Raw genomic sequence first — 19075 nt, forward strand, 5'->3', positions numbered from 1 at the left:
TAGTCATTTTATGTCATGTGACAATTACAATTTATTCATCTTAAATACAATTTTAAGTTTATATCATTATTTAGATATTAGTGTGCAATTAATTATTATGATTTGTGATATTCCTTCTGTTTCATTCCTGGTGTCTGTATAACCATAACAAAAGTGAAGACGTGGAACAACACTAAGTTTACTCTTCCAATCTGTAAGTTATAGTAATAAATGACTGTACACAAAACACAAAAGCGAATGCTTTATTTAGTGGTGTATTAATACATCAAGCGCCCAATAAATCTAAAAGCTTGAGTTATTCCCTGATAAAACAAAATCACTCATTCACAATGTGACAGTATATTGTGGCTTTTACATTCAAAATGGCACAGAGACACTGAGGAGCCAGAGCAAAGGCCAAACCCTGCGTAGAGAGGCTCTGGGAATGTGGAGTGGAATGTGTGTAAGTGTGTCAATCTGTTTTTGTCAGAGACACTGTAGAACGACAGAGTGCCAGCAGGACAGTCCAAATACACCCATACCCTTTTAGAACGAGATGAGCATGATGGTGGCCGCATTTTTGTCCTCTTATTATTGTGCCAGGCTGAGAAACTGTTATCAGAGCAGACGAGCCTCCAGGACTTCTCATTAGATCCAAACTCACAGTCATTACTCTTTCCTTTTCTCCTGATTCCTTTATATGAGGCTGAAACATAGACCTCGCTCATCCCACTCCACTCAACCTCCCAGGAACAGCATCCAGACAGACTCTCCCTGCAGAGAACCTGAGGATAGCACTCAAATCTCTCAGAATGGTCTGGATACGACTGCTCCTCTTCTACATATGTCACAGTTTTGTTCTCCTCAGACAGAGACAGATGTGTGTGTGCTGTGTTGGGGTCTAGTGTGAGCTCACTTGCACCTGAGCACAAGAACAGAGATTAGAGAAAGATCACAGACAATGCAACTAAAAAAGATGTGTGTGCGAAAACCTACATCTTCGTAATCCAGCTGTGATCCTAAACTTGCCCTGATGTTCCAGACTACAAAAAAAACACTTTGTAAGTTTCTGTTAATTTAAAAACACAAATTGTAGTTAATTCAGTTTTTTTTGTCTGAAATCGCTGTTTACTATAAATGTACATGTGAATGTTTTTAGGTCAGCAAAAGATGTATGTATATATGTAGATAGATATGCATTGAGTATATTTTGTGCTGTTAATTTAATCACCTACAGGCGGTTAAAGATATACTGTAGGTGACTTTTTCCTTCAGTAGTGGATTTTTAGCTGAAACTGTGGTGTTTAGTGATTCGTGAACCAGTTGAACAAATCCGAATGAACCATCTGAAAAAGGTTGAGTCTGAAACAGGCTTGAGTCAGCACAGACCTAAAAGTTACTCAAACAAAAGTAACTTTCAGACCTGCCTGACATTTACTTAGACTCAAAATGAGCCAAATACCAGTGTATATGATCCCCTGATGCTGGATGTTGCCAGAACATTCAGTGTTCTAGTTCATTCTACAGTATACTGAACTAGGAAAGAATTCTGACTTGGATCAAGACAGATGAGCCAGCGATGTACACATACTTAAATCGAGCACTTGAATGAAGTGGAGGAATAAAAGTTTATGGTTTCTTATTGTTCATGTAAAAAGGTGAGTTGATTAAAACAAATTCATTAATTTTCGGTCCGACAGAAAAAGTTTGCAAAAAATAATCAGACTTCCATGTTGCCCAAGGTTATAAATTAAATATATAACTTTCATTTTATTGCACAGACCGATCATTTCACTTCATAAGACCTCAATATATCATCAGGCGCCAGAGGTATTTTTTTGTTTTGTTTTGTGTCGTGTTGTTGTTTTTTTGATTCTCAAGTGATTGCAGCCACTGACTTGAATTTTATGAATCACTAAGGACCACGGTTTCAGCTAAAAACCTGCTTTAATGTTCTACATCTTGGATGGCCAGAGGGTAGGTAAATTTTAAAATGGCAAATTACATTTTTTTTTGGTGAACTTATCCTTGGGTGTCGAAAATGGCACTGATTTAAAGCATCTCAGTATCAGAAATGAACATGAAAAGAAAAGTCTTCCTGTGAAACATACTTGAGGGTCTCCAATTTGAAAGTTGGATCATTCAATCTAGCTGTGAGCAGCTGACCACCTAAATCTCCAGGACGATTGCAGCTGAGGTCCAGTTCTCTGAGGTGTAAGGGGTTTGAAGTAAGAGCTGCGGCCAAAACAGAACAGCCTTCCTCTGTGATAAAACAGCCAGACAGTCTACAGAGACACAAATTTAAATTTGTTTACATGAAAATTATCTAAGATTTAAAAATCTGAAAGTATGTATGAAATAATACAGTATAAACTATTTAGTGTAAATATATATATTGAAATGTAAGCTTTTAAAACACCTCAGTATCTCCAGTTTACAGTGTGAACTCTTCAGGCCATCTGAGAGCATCTTCACTCCTGAGTCCTGCAGGTCATTTTTGCTCAAGTTCAGCTCTCTCAAAGGGCATTTTGCTAGTTTTAAAACTGAAGCCACAGTCGCACAGGACTGATCAGTGAGATTACAAGTGGACATTCTGTTTAAAACAATAAAACAATTATTAGACACCCACTGAACATGCATAGCACCAGAAATGACTGATGTGTGCACACCAGTATTGCAACAATTTCCCTAAACATAATATAGACTGCAACTCCATATGTTTGGAGTAACGATTTTGAGCATGTACTGTAAGAACAGAACAAACACACTCTGTCCATATACATTACAAAACATATTTAAAAACAGTTTAGTAACAACATATCAATGAAACTGAAATGCAAACCTCAGTATCTCTAGTATACAGTGAGGACTCTTCAGTCCAGTTGAGAAAATCTCTAATCCAGTATCCTGCAAGTCATTGTCACTCAGGTCCAGCTCCTTCAGAAGGCAGTTAACTGATTGTAGAGTTGAAGCCATCATTTCACAGGACTGACCAGTCAGGTTACAGCTGGCCAATCTAAAATAAACAGTTAAGTTTCACATTATGTAATAATATGTAATGACCTGATGATATCAACAACAACATTATAAAAAATATTTAAATATCTTGATTTATCAAAACCTTGCTTTACTGCATGTGTAATAATGTCACATATCCAGTTGCACTGCAATGATTAAGACACTGCTTCACAAACCTTAGTTTTTCCAGTTTACAGCTATTCAGTCCAGCAGAGAGCCATTCCAGACGTGAATCCTTCAGGTCATTATTACTCAGGTCCAACTCTCTCAGGCAGGAGTTCACTGAAAGTAAAACTGAGGCCAGTGTTTCACTTGACTGGTCAGTGAGTTTACAGCCAGCCAGGCTACAAAATAAAAGGAGATGGAGTTGTTTTTGTCTTTTTAAAAGGTTTTTTAATAAATCTTAAAATATTATTTGGTTTAGTCCTTTCTTAGTGAAATGTTAATTTATGTTTCCAAGATGGAAAACCATTTTTTTTTCTTATACGTTATCCATTTATTTTATTTTATTTTGTATGCATATATTATCTCATATTATTTATATTAAATTTATTTAATCCAGGTCTCATCAAGTCTGTGCTGTTAACATAATTTTTACACTGCTTCAAATACAGAATACAGTAACAGCGATCATTTGTATCTTCTAATCATTACTTCTAACTGCTGTTTGGGTACTTTTATTTGGTATTCACTTCCTTTCTGGATGGATGAATGAATCCTGCCACTGTGTTGTACACTATTTTATTTGTTATGTTTATAGATAATACAATTTTTTTCAATATCTAATGTAAACAAATATATATATATGTAGTTCACCTCAATATCTCTAGTTTACAGTTTGGGCCTTTCAGGCCAGCAGAGAGTAGCTTCACTCCTGAATCCTGCAGGTCATTGTTACTGAGGTCCAGCTCTCTCAGGCATGAATTTTCTGATAGCAGAACTGAAGCCAAAGTTTCACAGGACTGTATGGTGAGTTTACAGCCTTTTACTCTACACAGGAAAAATATTACAAATATATTACTGTGATGACTATTATAACAAAGCATTATTAATAATTCATAATATATTTTACATCTCACAGCTTAATTTTACTGAAATGTCAACATTTTACAATGCACAAGGTGAAAAAAATATTTGGTGGGGAAAAGCACTTGATGTCATTACTCATGCATAGTCTATATTACATTTAAATTTACATTTTGTCATTTAGCAGACGCTTTTATCCAAATGAGGACAATGGAAGCAATCAAAAACAACAAAAGAGCAATGATATATAAGTGCTATAACAAGTCTCAGTTAGCATAAACGCAGTACAGGTAGCCAAGGCTTTTAAATAATATAATAAATAAAAAGAAAGAAGCTAGTGTTAAAGGTCTTTTTTATAATTGTATAATAATGAAAAGAAAATAGAATACAAAAAGATTAGATTTTTTTTCTCATGTTTCCATTCCCAGCATTATCTGTACAAGCACATTTTGCATGAACAATCTTTACAAACGATAGCATTGAATATCTGAGTGATAACAACCTGCAACTAACCTCAGTATCTCCAGTTTACAGTGTGAACTCTTAAGTCCAATAGAAATGAGCTTGACACCTGAGTCCTGCAGGTCATTGTTACTCATGTCCAGCTCTCTAACAGGAGACTTTGCATGCTGTAGAGCGGATGCCACAATTTCACATGACTGTTGAGTGAGATTACAGCCTTCCATTCTGAAATGACAGAAGGTAATGCAATATGTATTACTTACATTTTACAACAAGTGGCAGTATAGTTATTTGGAAATCAAAAAATTATGATCATAAGCCTTTTTGTTTTAAGTTTTTCAGATCACAGTTTTTGGTTCTCACATTGCTTTTCGACAGTTCCTCGCAGCTGGTACTAGTCTTCTTTGAGCCTCCGTGGACGTTGTGTTGTATTTCTTGAGGTTTAGCTCTTCTAGCACATCCTCTGCCATCAGAAGCATATTAGCTAAAGCTGAACAGTGGGCAGGAGATAGATCTTTTTTTAACTTTTCTTCGGCTTTAAGGTAAGCATGAATGTCTTCTAGAATAGAAGTATCCTTCATTTCAATCAAGCAGTGTGAGAGATTAATCCACCTTTCTGGTCTGACATTCTGCTTTTGACTTTGTCTGAGGTTTTTTATCACTTTCTTCATGCTTTCAGGGTTGTCCTCAACGTGTGTGAGCAGACCTAGGAGAAGTCTCTGATTTGATTCCAGTGAGATGCCATGAAGAAATCGAAGGAAAAGATCAAGATGTCCGCTGTCACTCTTTAGTGCTTCATCAACCACAACCTTCAGAAACGCATCTAGTGAAACTTCATTAAACTGTGATTTGATCTTTTTTCTTCCTTTCTTTATCTGGAACATTCTTAGGATATCAATGTTCTTGTTTAAATAGCTGAAAAACACAAAAAGCGCTGCAAAAAACTCTTGAAAGCTCAGATGAACAAAGCAGTAGACCTTCCTTGAATAGATCACGGATTCCTCCTTGAAGATCTCGGTGCAAATCCCAGAATACTCAGAGGCCTTGTGGACATCTATTCCACATTTTTTCAGGTCCTCATCATAGAACAGGACAACGCCATTCATCAAAGCTTTGAAGGCCAGTTCAGCAAGTTTCAAAATCACATCTCTTTCTGATTGCAGAAGCAACATCGGATCATTCCCAAATTTCTCATCTCTCTCACTATACTTCTGCCTCGTCATAAAAGCCTGAGTAATCAGAAAATGTATGTACATTTCAGTTAGCGTTTTTGGGATTTCTGCACTGCTATCATGTTTTAGGATATTCTGAAGCACAGTGACTGTGATCCAGCAGAAAACCGGTATATGACACATTATGTGGAGGCTTCTTGCTGTTCTTATCTGAGAGATGATTTTGGTGGCTTGATGTTGATCGCTGATCCTCTTCCTAAAATATTCCTCCTTCTGAGGGTCAGTGAATCCCTGTACTTCTGTTACCCGGCTGATGTAATGTGAGGGGATCTGACCGACTGCTGCTGGTCTGGATGTGATCCAAATGAGAGCAGAGGACAACAACTCTCCTTTGATTAGATTTGACAGCAACATGCTCACTGATGATGTTGTAGACACATCAGAAATTTTGTCACAGTCTGAAAATGTCAATGTAATTCTACTTTCATCCAGACCGTCAAAGATGAACAAGACTTTACACAAATCATATACCCTTGTATCTAACCGCAGAAGTTCTGGAACGAAGTCAAGCAGAAGTTTGTGAAGGCTGTACTTTTCATCTTTAACCAAGTTGAGTTCCCGAAATGGAAGAACAAAGAGGAAATCAACATCCTGATTAGCTTTGCCCTCAGCCCAATCCAGAATGAATTTATGCACAGAGACTGTTTTTCCAATTCCAGCAATTCCTTTGGTAAGAACAATCTTTACTTTTTCTTTGTTGTCTTTTCTCTCACAACTTGGATCGGATATAGGCTGGAAAATGTCATTGCAGTTGATTGGAGTACCTTGTAAGCGCTCAGTCTTAGCTTTCTCTATTTGTACAACCTCATGTTCTTCATTTACCCCTTCCCTCTCTCCCTCTATTATATAAAGCTGTGTGTAAATCTTGTTAAGGAGGTTTTTGTTCTCTTGTATATTGATTCCTTCACATAAACTCTCATATTTCTTCATGCTGGTTTTGTGGCTTTCTTTGATACTCTGTAGGATGGCATCTACTGGTTTGCAAGAGTTCAGCTGCTCTTTAGCAGGACTGGACCCTCTCGTGTGTGGGTGTATAAGGGGACAAATTTCAGATATTTTTCTGCACTGAAAAGAGTCAGAATTTCCAGACAGGCACTCAGACTGATCTTGAACCACCTGTTTCTTTCTCCCACTGCAAAAAACAAGATTTGTGATCAATTAAAATTGTAATGTTGTTTACAAGTTAATCTGGTGTTTTGATATGCTTAAAGACAGCCCATCAGCAAATTCATCTGTTTACACTGTTGTTGGGCATTGGGAAATACCAGAGACACAAAGTCTCAAAAAACCTGCCCGTTTCCTTTCTTCACAAACATGTAACCAATCCAGAGGTGAGCAATGTTGCCAATAACACACATATCTGTTGATTTCTAAGTTAGTCAGAATTCACTCATTGCTAAAAATGTTTTTTGCCAGCATCTGAAACTTCCCTACAATAACAGTATGTGGCAAATTTACAGTGTTCATATAGAGGGTTTTCACCGACGTCACGTTCTGGGTGGTAACCCGGATGCGCGGCCATTGTGGAGGTACTAGGTGTAAAAAACTGAACGGAGTACAATGGAGTATAGTGCGCTTTGGATACTTTAAGTGAATGTAGCCATGTCTAAACAACCGAAAAGTTCAATAAAACGTGCCCAAGATGCAAAGGCATATAGGGAAGGACTTGGACCACAAGAAAAGGCGCGATATTTCGAGAAATTACGATTTATTGTCGGTGCAGATCCCTACGAGTTCGCTCCCTCTTCTTGGATCCGTGACGACCCGGTGATTCTTCCTTCATATTCATATTCTTCCTTGCATATCCCGATATAGTCAACTACCTGGTTTTCTCGCCGAGCCCATACACAGCGGAAGACCTTAAATCCTACAAGGGTTTGGAGGCTTATAACCAGATGGTGTGTGGATGGGTGAGGGAGACGCAGTACCAAGTTATCAACGACCGTTGTATTGTAAAGGCCAAAGTAAGTAATGCAATAACGTCTTTAATCAACCTATACTTAACTGTATGATATCATTGTGATACTCAAGGTGTAGCCAAGTGACTCTCAATCATGTTTTTTTTTTCATTTCAAAGACTCCCAGTTTGCTATCTACACTGTACACTATCTGAGTTAGTTTCATAGTATTTTATTCTATCATATAAATGCACATGTACAATCTGACACCCCAAAAAAACCACACACTATTATTCTCGAGCTGTCTTATTAGTACAACCTGAAACATGGCAATAATTAACCATTTTCCTTGACGACGTTCGGGATATACTTCAGTGCCAGTGCTTTGTTGTGATGCGGAGTGCCTCCAACATGGCCGACTTCCGGTCTGATGACGCGCCGTGAAAACCCTCTATAAGAGTAGGTAAAAAGTACCAAGATGAACAACTACTTCTGTCATGATTCTGAATTGTCCATATGATGAACACTTTACTATCCCATGACACCACAGGATAGGATTTATGAATGGCAGTGATGCGACGCAACTGACACTGGTAGTCACCTGATCATGGCAACATACCGAATGCAGAATGTGCAGATTACATTTATACTGAACACTATGAGACATATTTGACTTCAGTATAACTCAGCTTATAAATGTGATTAAAAAAGTGATTAAAAAATGAATAGCACAGGATTTTTAACAGGAATGTAAACAGTGAGGAATAGAAGTACAGTTCAATGATTGTACAATTGATAAACAGACTGTTCAGTTGACCAAACAGCTTTCAGAAAAAAATCAAATAAAAAAATAAGTAAATAAAATACGAATAAAAAGGTTTCAATGTTGAGTTGGCAAAAATGATGTTACAGTATCTAAGACCTTTACCTTTATACAGTGTGTGCCAGTGTAAAGACTAACTCTATACCCTGCAGTTTTTATCCAAATTAAATTCAACATGACATCTAACCTAATTGACTATATTTGCTATTGTTTACCTTTTGTCACACAATTTATTTCATAAGAGAATTACATGACCATGTAAATGAATGTGCAAGCACACCTGTGTTTAAATTGTTCTGCTTTGTCACTGAATTTAGGAGGTTCAGCCATGGATCTGTCACTCTTCAAAGATGCATAGCTTGATTGTGTTGATGCTGTTTTCTGGGACTGGTGGTAAACAGCACTGTACTCAGCTTTTTCTGAAAGACTGAAAATACCAAAACAAATGAAAATACATTGGTTTCGACCTGAGATTTAAGATTCATATACATTACCAAATTCTGTATAAAGTTGTTTTAGACAGTTTAGCATGTCACAGCTAGGGACAGTTTCAACTAAGCAGCCATATTATAACTAAAAAAATATATTAACATTTGACATTAAAGACTCCTAATGTATTTTGCATAATTTACATTAATTGATGCAAAGCAATATTGGAAATTACGAATAAAAAAAAAAAACTATGGAGTTGGAAACTATGAAGACTCAAGAAAAATATGTGTATATTTATCAGGCATGTATGAACTCACCTGGGATGCAAGTGTCCTGTTTTATCACTGAATTTAGGAGGTTCAGCCATGGATCTGTCACTCTTCACAGACACATAGCTTGTTAGTGGAGATGCTGGTCTCTGGATCTGGTGGTGAACAGCATAGTCCTCCACTTTCTCTGGATGACTGTAAATACAAAATGCTTTTTAACTTAGTTTTACATTTATTTTAGCATAACACACTGCAGCACAGCTGAGCAGCCATTTGATAGTTTTAAAGCTAACAAGTAGGATTTGACATTAAAGACCCCTAATAAAATTTGTTTTATCCACATATATTGAAAACAACATCGGAACTCCTGAAGAATCAAGAATTAAAGTGTCACAAAAGAGTTGTGTATGTTCATCAGGCATGGGCAGCAAACAAATAAAAACAAGCTTTTCAATGATAATTGTTTTCATTAATGTCCTGACAAAAATTTGTAAATAAAACTGGCTGTCTAAATTTTGTAGATATTGGCTGTAAAGCGTCCTCTTACAAGACGTGAAAGAGTGGAGCAGGTGACAATAAAAGTAACTTTACCTTAAAGCAACTACAAGTTAAGGTTGGCATTTTTTACACATTTCTCCTGAATCAGATATACATTTTTGATGAATAGGAAAGGTAGGATTTATAGAATCATGCCATTTGTGAGTTTTTTTCTTTCAATATTAACAAATTAACCTTAATCGAGTCACGTTTGTCTAATGATCTTCAAATAGTCAGCACAATTCATTTGCACCAGTTAACAATGTTATTAGGTTCAGAGTTTGAATGAAATTACATATCTGTTGAGTTATCTGTAGGAATGAATATAAACTTAAGAATATGCAAGAATGAAAACAAATTGAAAAATTTAGATTTTTTTTTACTTAACCTGATAAAGTTTTAAGTTAGAAATACATTATAATTTCCTCTGCTGAAATCATCTAGAATAGATCATGTTTCAAGGTGTGTTTAAAAGCAGAATCTAACACTTAAATTGATTATTTATTTGAATATTTTTGAATAAATATACATTCTGCCAATTAATTGTGTGAATGTAAAATAATCAATCTAATTTTTTATATTTTTAAAGTAATGACTTTGTCTTTCTATCCTTTTTTTCCTCTCACAAATGAGAATCAACTTATTGCCCCTTATTCCTCAAAATGCTGAGATCAAGCTGGGGTCTGATGTTAGTGTACTGTGTCACCTGTCACTTGAAATCAGTGCTGCTGACATATATATTTAAAATATCTAGTGCATCCACACAAGTATTGACTAGTTTTATGATGCACTTATGGTATTTTTTAGAGTTTGACAGTGTTTATAATTTCTTTATTAATGTATAATTTGAGATTGGTGGTTGGTGACCACAAGGTGGCTCCAAATCTTTGTTATGTGCATAATTGACTATACTTGCTATTGTTTACCTTTTGTCACACAAATAATTTCATATGAGAATTACATGAGCATGTAAATGAATGTGCAAGCACACCTGTGTTTAAATTGTTCTGCTTTGTCACTGAATTTAGGAGGTTCAGCCATGGATCTGTCACTCTTCAAAGATGCATAGCTTGATTGTGTTGATGCTGTTTTCTGGGACTGGTGGTGAACAGCACTGTACTCAGCTTTTTCTGAAAGACTGAAAATACCAAAACAAATTCAAATACACTGGTTTCGACCTGAGATTTTAGATTCATATACATTACCAAATTCTGTATAAAGTTGTTTTAGACAGTTTAGCATGTCACAGCTAGGGACAGTTTAAACTAAGCAGCCATATTATAACTCTAAAAAATATTAACATTTGACATTAAAGACTCCTAATGTATTTTGCATCATTTACATTAATTGATGCAAAGCAATATCGGAAACTACAAATGATAAAAAAAATAAATAAATAAAAAAAAAATTGGGAGTTGGAAACTATGAAGAATCAAGAATAATATGTGTATATTTATCAGGCATGTATGAACTCACCTGGGATGCAAGTGCCCTGTTTTATCACTGAATTTAGGAGGTTCAGCCATGGATCTGTCACTCTTCAAAGACACATAGCTTGTTAGTGGAGATGCTGGTCTCTGGATCTGGTGGTGAACAGCACAGTCCTCCACTTTCTCTGGAAGACTGTAAATACTGAAATAAATTAAAATACATAGACATAATGTACACTTGACGTTTAACATGCATTACAAAATGCTTTTTTAACTTGGATTTACATGTATTTTAGCATAACACACTGCAGGACAGCTGAGCAGCCACTGGATAGTTTTAAAGTTAACAAGTAGCATTTGACATTAAAGACCCCTAATAAAATTTGTATAATCCACATATATTGAAAACAACATCGGAACTCCTGAAGAATCAAGAATAAAAGTGTCACAAAAGAGTTGTGTATTTTCATCAGGCATGGACAACAAGCAAACAAAACAAGCTTTTCAATGATAATTGTTTTCATTAATGTCCTGACAAAACTTTGTAAATAAAACTGACTGTCTAAACTTTGTAGATATATTTGTCTCTAAAATTATTTTATTGTTATCATTTTAGACAATTTTTTGTCTATAATCATTTGAGACAAGGGTCATTTTTAAGACAACAGACCCCTATTATACCCCCATATAATGGAAGATACCTTTTTGATCGTGCTATTCAACACTGTGGATTAAGGAATGCCAGCTATATCCGCTAAAAATTAAACAAAATTGAAACCAAAAATGTTTCCAATCATCATAACAGAAATCATTACACACTTTATCTTGTTCCAGATTTACATACAATTTAAAATGTTATTTGGATACATGGATACATAATATCATATGAACCGTTATTCTCTAATACGAGTGTAACGTTACTCCGCAGGACAAACCTGGGTTGAAAGTGTTCTGCTTTATCACAGAATTTGGGAGGTTCAGCCATGGACCTGTCACTCTTCAAAGACACACAACTTGTTGCTGGCGTTCTCAGAAACGACTGATTAATATTACACTTTTCTTCTATCTTCTCATAAAACCCTTTTTTAAAGGCAGCGCTCCCCTCCTCATTCCCCAAAGAAAGACTTGGGTTTGACGAAATGGATTCGTTTGCCTCCTTCCTAAGTAAAGAATATTACAACTACGTGAAAACAATGTATGTACTAAATATAAGTACAGCAGAGTTGAACTCTGGTTAAACTCCACTGAATAGCTACAGTTCAAAATAAAAGTCCTCGTGACTGCGCATAATACTAAACAGTACTATTCTCACAAAAAGTGTTAGGTACATATTTATGTCTTTATACAGTCTTCATACACAGATTAGTTATCTGTTTAGATGAAACAGGTTTTGTTTTCTGTTTGTACATTATGTAGCATGTCTGTTTTAATATTTACCGTTAACTTGACATTCTGTTTGACAGCACGCTAAAATGGCTGTAAAGGATATGCATCCACACAAGTATTGACTAGTTTTATAATGCACTTATGGTATTTTTTGATGGTATTCAATGGAGTTTGACAGTCACACAGATTTGGAATAATGAGGGAGAGAAAATTACAACAGTGTTTATAATTTCTTTATTCATTTATAATTTAAGATTGTGGGTTGGTGACCACAAGGTGGCTCCAAATCTTTGTTACTTGCTTGCTGCCAGTCTGGCTGATTTGACCAATGAAAGTGAAAGTGAAGAATAATATTATCAGCAATTGAAGAAATATTTCACCCAAAAATGATCATTATGCCATCATTTACTTTAACCTGCTCATCAGCCATCCCAAAACTTTCTGCTATGTAAAATTTTTTTTTTCGTCCATAATATGGATATCAAAATAATAACCAAAACTACATGGTCTTCAAAACATCTTGTGTGTTCCATGAGGGTGAGTAAATGACACAAATGTTTTAAACCTGGGGTGACTCTGCTCAGTTTATATAACCTTGTTTTCTTGTAACCTTTCTATACCTGACTTTTTACACCAGTAATCTTTATCTATTTTTTTATACCTTTGATCTTTTCATTCTTCTATATAACAAATAAATGCACAGACTATATCTAATAAGAATCGTGATATTACGTAACTAAAATGTATTCAAATATATTAATAGATTTATATTTATAAATGTATCTTTTTTTAGTATTATTACTTATTTGCTGTTTTTTGATATCAATAGCATGTCTGTTGCCATCAGCACATACTAATACTGTAACTTCTGTCAACACAAATAAATGAACACCCAGAATTAGATGACAATATCCAGACACAAATGCTTCTGCAATTTGTAAATAACTCATTAATGGGACACAGCTCAAAGGCTTGTGTGTAATTGGTCAGGAGGTGCTGAACTGTCATCATTCAGGCACAATACACATACTGGAGGGTCGACATTGTTTCCCGTCATTGGTTTAACTTTCCTGTCATGGCTTTTGTGGCAAGATAAATGAGAGACAATAATCATCAAGTTTCCAGTTGGACATTAACATGACTACAGTGGACAGAAGAGTCTTGTCAATTATAAATGTGTTAATAAATACTAGAATAGTAAAAAAAAATATATATATATATCACAGAGAGTTTCTTTAAAATATCATTTTATTTTCAACTGTGCGTTTGTACATGGCAAAATACATTGTTTTACAACAGCAAATGACAATTACCAACTTCACATCTTAAATATATAGAGAATAAAGCTAAACACTTCCTATGCCCCCCACCCCAAACCCTAAAAAAGAAGCAAATACATCTGCACAGTTTCAAGCTGCAGAGCAGATGAGCCTGTGTGGTCGTTAGTTTCCAGTCAGCTTCCCATGGACGTGGATCTGCTTGACACTTGTAAACTATGGGCCTTTGAGCTGCTGGTCTTCAATGGGAAGTTAAATTTATGAATCGCTCCCACACCCCATGTCTAAACAGCGAGCTCTGGATTGATCGTTGCTAAATATATCTGGTTAAGAAGTTATGCAGTGTTTGGGTGCAAGGGACAAGAGGATCAACAAACTATTAAAAGATATACACAAATCCAAACAAGACGTCAGTGCTTGATTAAAGCACATACAACATCACTGAGTATTTTAACACATACTAAATGAGAAAATGATAAATTATTACAATTAATATTTTTTTTTAAATTAATTTATATACTTGAATACCCATATTCTTTGCGCAACAACATCATACAGTATCATATACTGTGAATAGTGTATGTAGTCATATGTACAGTATTTCTATACAAAATCACCTAAATAATAATAAAAACTAATAAATTAATCAATAAATAAGCTTTATAATTATTCAAAGCAGCAGAACACAATTTGTACTTCAACAAGAGTAAAGTTAATATCAAAGTCAGTAATGCAAAGTATTCATCAGGCATGGGAATAATCCTGGAAGATATTATCAGGCTGAAAAGTCTTGTGAAGGATATCTGTGGGTGGCATGACCTTGCAAAACAGTTTCCATTCATCCTCCTGCCCTAATGGCGATAAGGGTCCAAAAGGAGAAGAAGAATGATGGAAGACTGCAGGAGAAGAGCAATGGGGAGTAAATGATGTGTCTTCGCTTTAGGGTAAACTGGGGTCAAAAAGTAGATATGATATACAACTGCCAACTGGCTTCTCATTCCCAGGAATCAGCTTGGAATTGTCTTTGGTCCACACACACATGTTTTTCAGTCCTGACACCTTCTTATCAAAGCTGTGCTTCGGGGTGGAAGCGCAGCTCGCACGGCATGTGGAGCGGGTGGGGTTGAGCCCCCAGTATCCCCCTTGTTGATGCCGTCTGTCGCTAATACAGACTAAGATCTACAGCATGCATCCTTTGTCAACTGTCCCATTCTCACAACTCTGCAGTGACATGCTGATTAGTGAATGAATTCCATGGTCAAATGCGGACAAGGTTTCAGTAGGAAGAAATGTTACTGTAGAAAAGATAATCGGCCCAAGAAAATGCTATATATCAAAACAGCTTAATTGCTTTGAGACATTTCAGAAGTTCATACTGTCCTTTTCTGATGGCTCTCTTTTATGATCATCTGTTTATTGCTTAGGTTTTGCACTGAAATAATGGGTTTTATTCATTAATAATTGCATGGATTGTTTTTTATACACACAGGAGAATGCCGTTGCATAACACGTACATATGCACATGACATTCTTCTTGTACTCCATCTAATTTTTATACTAATTTACACAGAACATGGCCAAACCATCAACAGCTTTTGCACAACCTGTCCATTAAAAACTCAAATCCAGTTCAAATATAATAGACACCTTTGTATAGACCCAGATTACAAACCTCTCATTAGTCAGCTGTACATAAGTACAGATGTTTTTTTGTTGTTGTTGTTAAGAAAAACCTTGAAACTTAATGTACTTTTCTTACTTTTTACTCTATATGATGGAACCTATTAAAATAAATTTTAAATTAAAATTGTATCAATGCTGGTGTGTTGTTTTAGTTGTTCCCAATGTTTTCATTAAATCACCAAGAATTTAATCACAAAATGCAAAGCTGAATAATGATTTGTCCTTAAAAAAACAGTATGCAGATTTCACACACAAACTTGTATATGACTGGTTAATGAATGAAACCCATTGTCGTAAGACTGCGGATATCCAGAGAAAGAGTTGTTCTCAGGCACATTCGAAAGTCCAGCCTGGTCCATTCTGGTCTGTCTTACCCCTCGTTTACAAGACTTTTCTGATAAACACTTTACTTCAACTTGGACAGTTCATATCAAATGCATTCTGTTAGGCAGGAAGCTGCATATTGACTTGGCAGAGTCACGACAGATACGATACTGAGCTTTGTGGAAACTGGGAACAGGCCGTTTCACAGGCTTCTTGTCTCTGTAATGTCACTGGACTGACCCTGTGGTGCTTGAGTTCGCTGCCATCTTTACGAAACACCCACTTAGCGAGGACTCTGCTGACGCAAACGATATGGCCAAGTATGTAACGAGTTGGAGTTGATACAATCTCTGACTTAAACTTCAGTCTTTACTGATAAGATATCCCGGCTGATCTTGAGGCGTGTCAGTGGTTCAATTATTGTCTTATGTTCCACCCAATCCTTGTTCAGCAGGGATGAAATGGTCACCGTTCCCACTAAATGCTGCATTGTGGCCCCTCGTCACGTGGCTCCAGAATTGGCTGATTCCACAACTGATTACATGACTCCTGCTAACGCTGTTAAGGTTGGGAGTAAGAGCTCATCCACTGCCATTTGGAAGAAACTTGGAATGTTAGTCGTAGACAATGACTGCCTTTTAGTCTCTTTCCAATCCAAACTCTAAGCTTGTGGCCCAGATTCACCCCACTTCTCCATGTCCATTAAATACTATCTGCATCCACACTTCGCTACCACCATACCTTCATATTTATACTGATATGTCACCACACCTGCATCATCTAGGTAGAGCAAGGAGATGGGATCCAGTTCAGTGGGAACGCAACAAGCCCTGGATACTCTTTGTGGACTTTTCAGACTGACCAAAGTTTGCACAATGGCATGTTTAGTAGGTGTAACGTGTTTGGTCAAAGGGTACATGCACGTCCCCGTACACTCGAAGGCTTCATAACCGGAGGGCGCTAGGATCCAGCTGTCCCAGCCGATGTCTTTGAAGTCCACATAGAGAGAGGTCTTTTTACACTGGTTGCCTTTGGCATTGCGTCGGATTCTAGATGCCGTGTCATAGATGAGGTTGGAACGCATCTGTAGGAGAGCCTCCTCGTTCTGCTCCTCTTCCTCATTCCCATCTTTTCGTCCCATAACTCCCAGGTTGTCCCAGATACCAGTCAGTTCTAGGTCAAGGTTGTCTTGAACACCAGGCCCAGTGGTCTCGTGCTGGATCAGCTCATTGAGCTCTCGTTGGTCTCCACGGTGGTCTATGCTCTGGTCATCAGAGAAGACGATCATTAAGGGTTTGTGTTTGTCCTCGGGGCTGGTGTCAATGTCCATGTTCCCTCCTCTGGCGGTGCCATCCTCCTTACCTTCAGTTGCTGTCAAACTCTGAGAGTTCAAACTGGCTATGTGGACCTCCAGTTTGTGGGTGGTGCCATAGTCTGATTTCCTCCAAAGGTGCACCGCAGCGGTCATGTCAAAGGATTCCCACCCGCTATCTGTACCGTAAACCTGTCTAGATGCCAACTCCACTAGTTCTGTTTCTTCCTCTTGCTTCGTTTGATTTCCTCCATCAACATTGTCCACACCTATTTGCTGACTGCTGTTCGTTTCAATCTGTTTGACCTCATATATGGTCACTTTTCTGTCAACACCAGTGTATTTGTTGCGGTCAGTCTGGACCAAAGTGTACAGTCGGAGCTCAGCTGCGGTGACTCTCTCGTGATTTGGGATAGACACATTGAAGATAAGTGGGTGTCGTCTCACCCCACTAGGTCCCACATTGTATGGGGAAGCGTCTGAAAAAAAAATTGGAATTCAAATTCTCATGTTGTCATTATAAATCTACCATAAATATGACTCAAAGATATGTCTAATAATATTACAATAAAATGTAAAAAATATATTATATGTGTTTATGTATGTGTGTATAAAATGAAAGTAACAAGGTGAAAATAAGGTCAAATTGTCAATGTTTGAATGCATTTCTAGACAATGTGAAGATTTTTAACTTTCACAACACAATGAAAATGCATTTTAAAATTTCTTTTAATTATTCATATAGTTCTGCAGAGATATTTGCATCAAAGTGCTATGATGTATAATGAACAAAAAGCCAACTATTATTGCCTATTATTGGTGATACAATTTTTGAGACTTGTCACAGCACATATCAGTGCTATTTTGTTGGCTTTCATAGCTTTTATTGTCCTCATTTGTAAGTCACTTTGGATAAAAGCGTCTGCTAAAGGACATTTAATGTAAATGTATTATATTGTCTTGATTAATTGCATATAATTTAGCAAGCACAAGTATTACATTTTAATCAAAAAGCAAATAGCCTAGTGCGCAACCAAAAAAGAAAAAGAAAAACACTTTAGAACACTCTTAGAATTTTCTTCCATCCGTACTTGATTATTAAATTATTTTAAATACTTAGTTAACATTATTGTTTCTTTGTACTACATCCACAGTAGAAAATATATTATTTTATTGCCATAAGGAGATTATATATATATATATTCCCACTATACAAACACATTTACACAGTACTTATTGGAGAAGTAAATGTACAATTACCTTCATTTTTAAAGCTGCGTACAATGTTTGCAGAAGGCATTGCTGTTCGGTCATTGGCGTAGCGGTTGTATAGCTCCAGCATGTACTCAGGGGGCTCTATTCGAGTGGCCCCTGGATGCACAGGGGGGCCAGGACGTGTCAGGTTAAATGTGCGCAGAAATTGTCCCTTCAGGGTCTCCAGCAAGCTCTGCATGTCTACATCACTGTCCTGCTCCAGAAGTGAAGGATCCAGAACCCCTCCATGTCCGTCATCCAGCCCTGGAGCGGTGCGGAGCCTCTCTGGGGAGCCGATAGGGCTACTCTGTGCACAGAAGGGCCCCCAGAAGAGCAGGGAAAGGGCCAATAAAACACATGTGCTGGATGAACATGTAATCCAAAAGTAATTCCTGCTGAGACCCATGATGTAAGCGAAATCTAGATCTAGGGATCCAGAGACAAATGCCTTTAATTTGAAGAACTCAGCCCTTTCTTCTGGATGGAAGGTCAGTGGTCTCTCCAGTGCAGAATGTAGGTAAGTAAAGCCGTTCTATGCTGTTTTGGTTCTTATGTGTAGCCGCAGACTGGTCACTGCATTAAAGTGTCTCTATTCCTGACCTCTGAGCATTTGTTCTTCTTCTCACCTTTTGATGTCTGAAACGTTAGAGGGTGGTTTCACTACGTGAAAGTGATGTCCCTCTGTGGCATCTCTTTTCAAATGTTTTTTCCTCTCTCTCTCTCTCTCTCTCTC

The 19075-nt window shown here is 36.9% G+C and overlaps 2 protein-coding genes across 6 annotated transcripts; both read right to left on the reverse strand.

The window, feature by feature from the left end:
- Positions 1-228: 228 nt before the first annotated feature.
- si:dkey-13n15.11 (NACHT, LRR and PYD domains-containing protein 12) lies at positions 229-12344 on the reverse strand. Of its 5 annotated transcripts, none has more exons than XM_026210784.1 (14): positions 12042-12344; positions 11153-11299; positions 10668-10814; positions 9188-9334; positions 8719-8865; positions 4849-6849; positions 4537-4710; positions 3814-3987; positions 3174-3341; positions 2822-2995; positions 2399-2572; positions 2091-2264; positions 976-1022; positions 229-901 (listed from the first exon to the last, which is right to left on the reverse strand). In XM_026210784.1, exons 1-14 carry the CDS (start codon positions 12089-12091, stop codon positions 321-323), a joined length of 4305 nt encoding a protein of 1434 aa, XP_026066569.1. In that variant the 5' UTR covers positions 12092-12344; the 3' UTR covers positions 229-320. The 5 variants fall into 5 exon arrangements, with proteins under 5 accessions (XP_026066569.1, XP_026066568.1, XP_026066570.1 ...); XM_026210783.1 differs by having other exon boundaries at positions 11153-11308; XM_026210785.1 differs by lacking the exon at positions 3814-3987 and having other exon boundaries at positions 11153-11308.
- Positions 12345-14411: 2067 nt separating this feature from the next.
- bmp10 (bone morphogenetic protein 10) lies at positions 14412-19068 on the reverse strand. Its single transcript, XM_026210788.1, has 2 exons — positions 18349-19068; positions 14412-17567 (listed from the first exon to the last, which is right to left on the reverse strand). The coding sequence occupies exons 1-2, from the start codon at positions 18746-18748 to the stop codon at positions 16486-16488; spliced, it is 1482 nt and encodes a 493-aa protein (XP_026066573.1). The 5' UTR covers positions 18749-19068; the 3' UTR covers positions 14412-16485.
- Positions 19069-19075: the final 7 nt, after the last annotated feature.

The sequence above is a fragment of the Carassius auratus genome, chromosome 30 (genome assembly GCF_003368295.1).
Source record: "Carassius auratus strain Wakin chromosome 30, ASM336829v1, whole genome shotgun sequence".
NCBI classification, from domain to species: domain Eukaryota; kingdom Metazoa; phylum Chordata; class Actinopteri; order Cypriniformes; family Cyprinidae; genus Carassius; species Carassius auratus.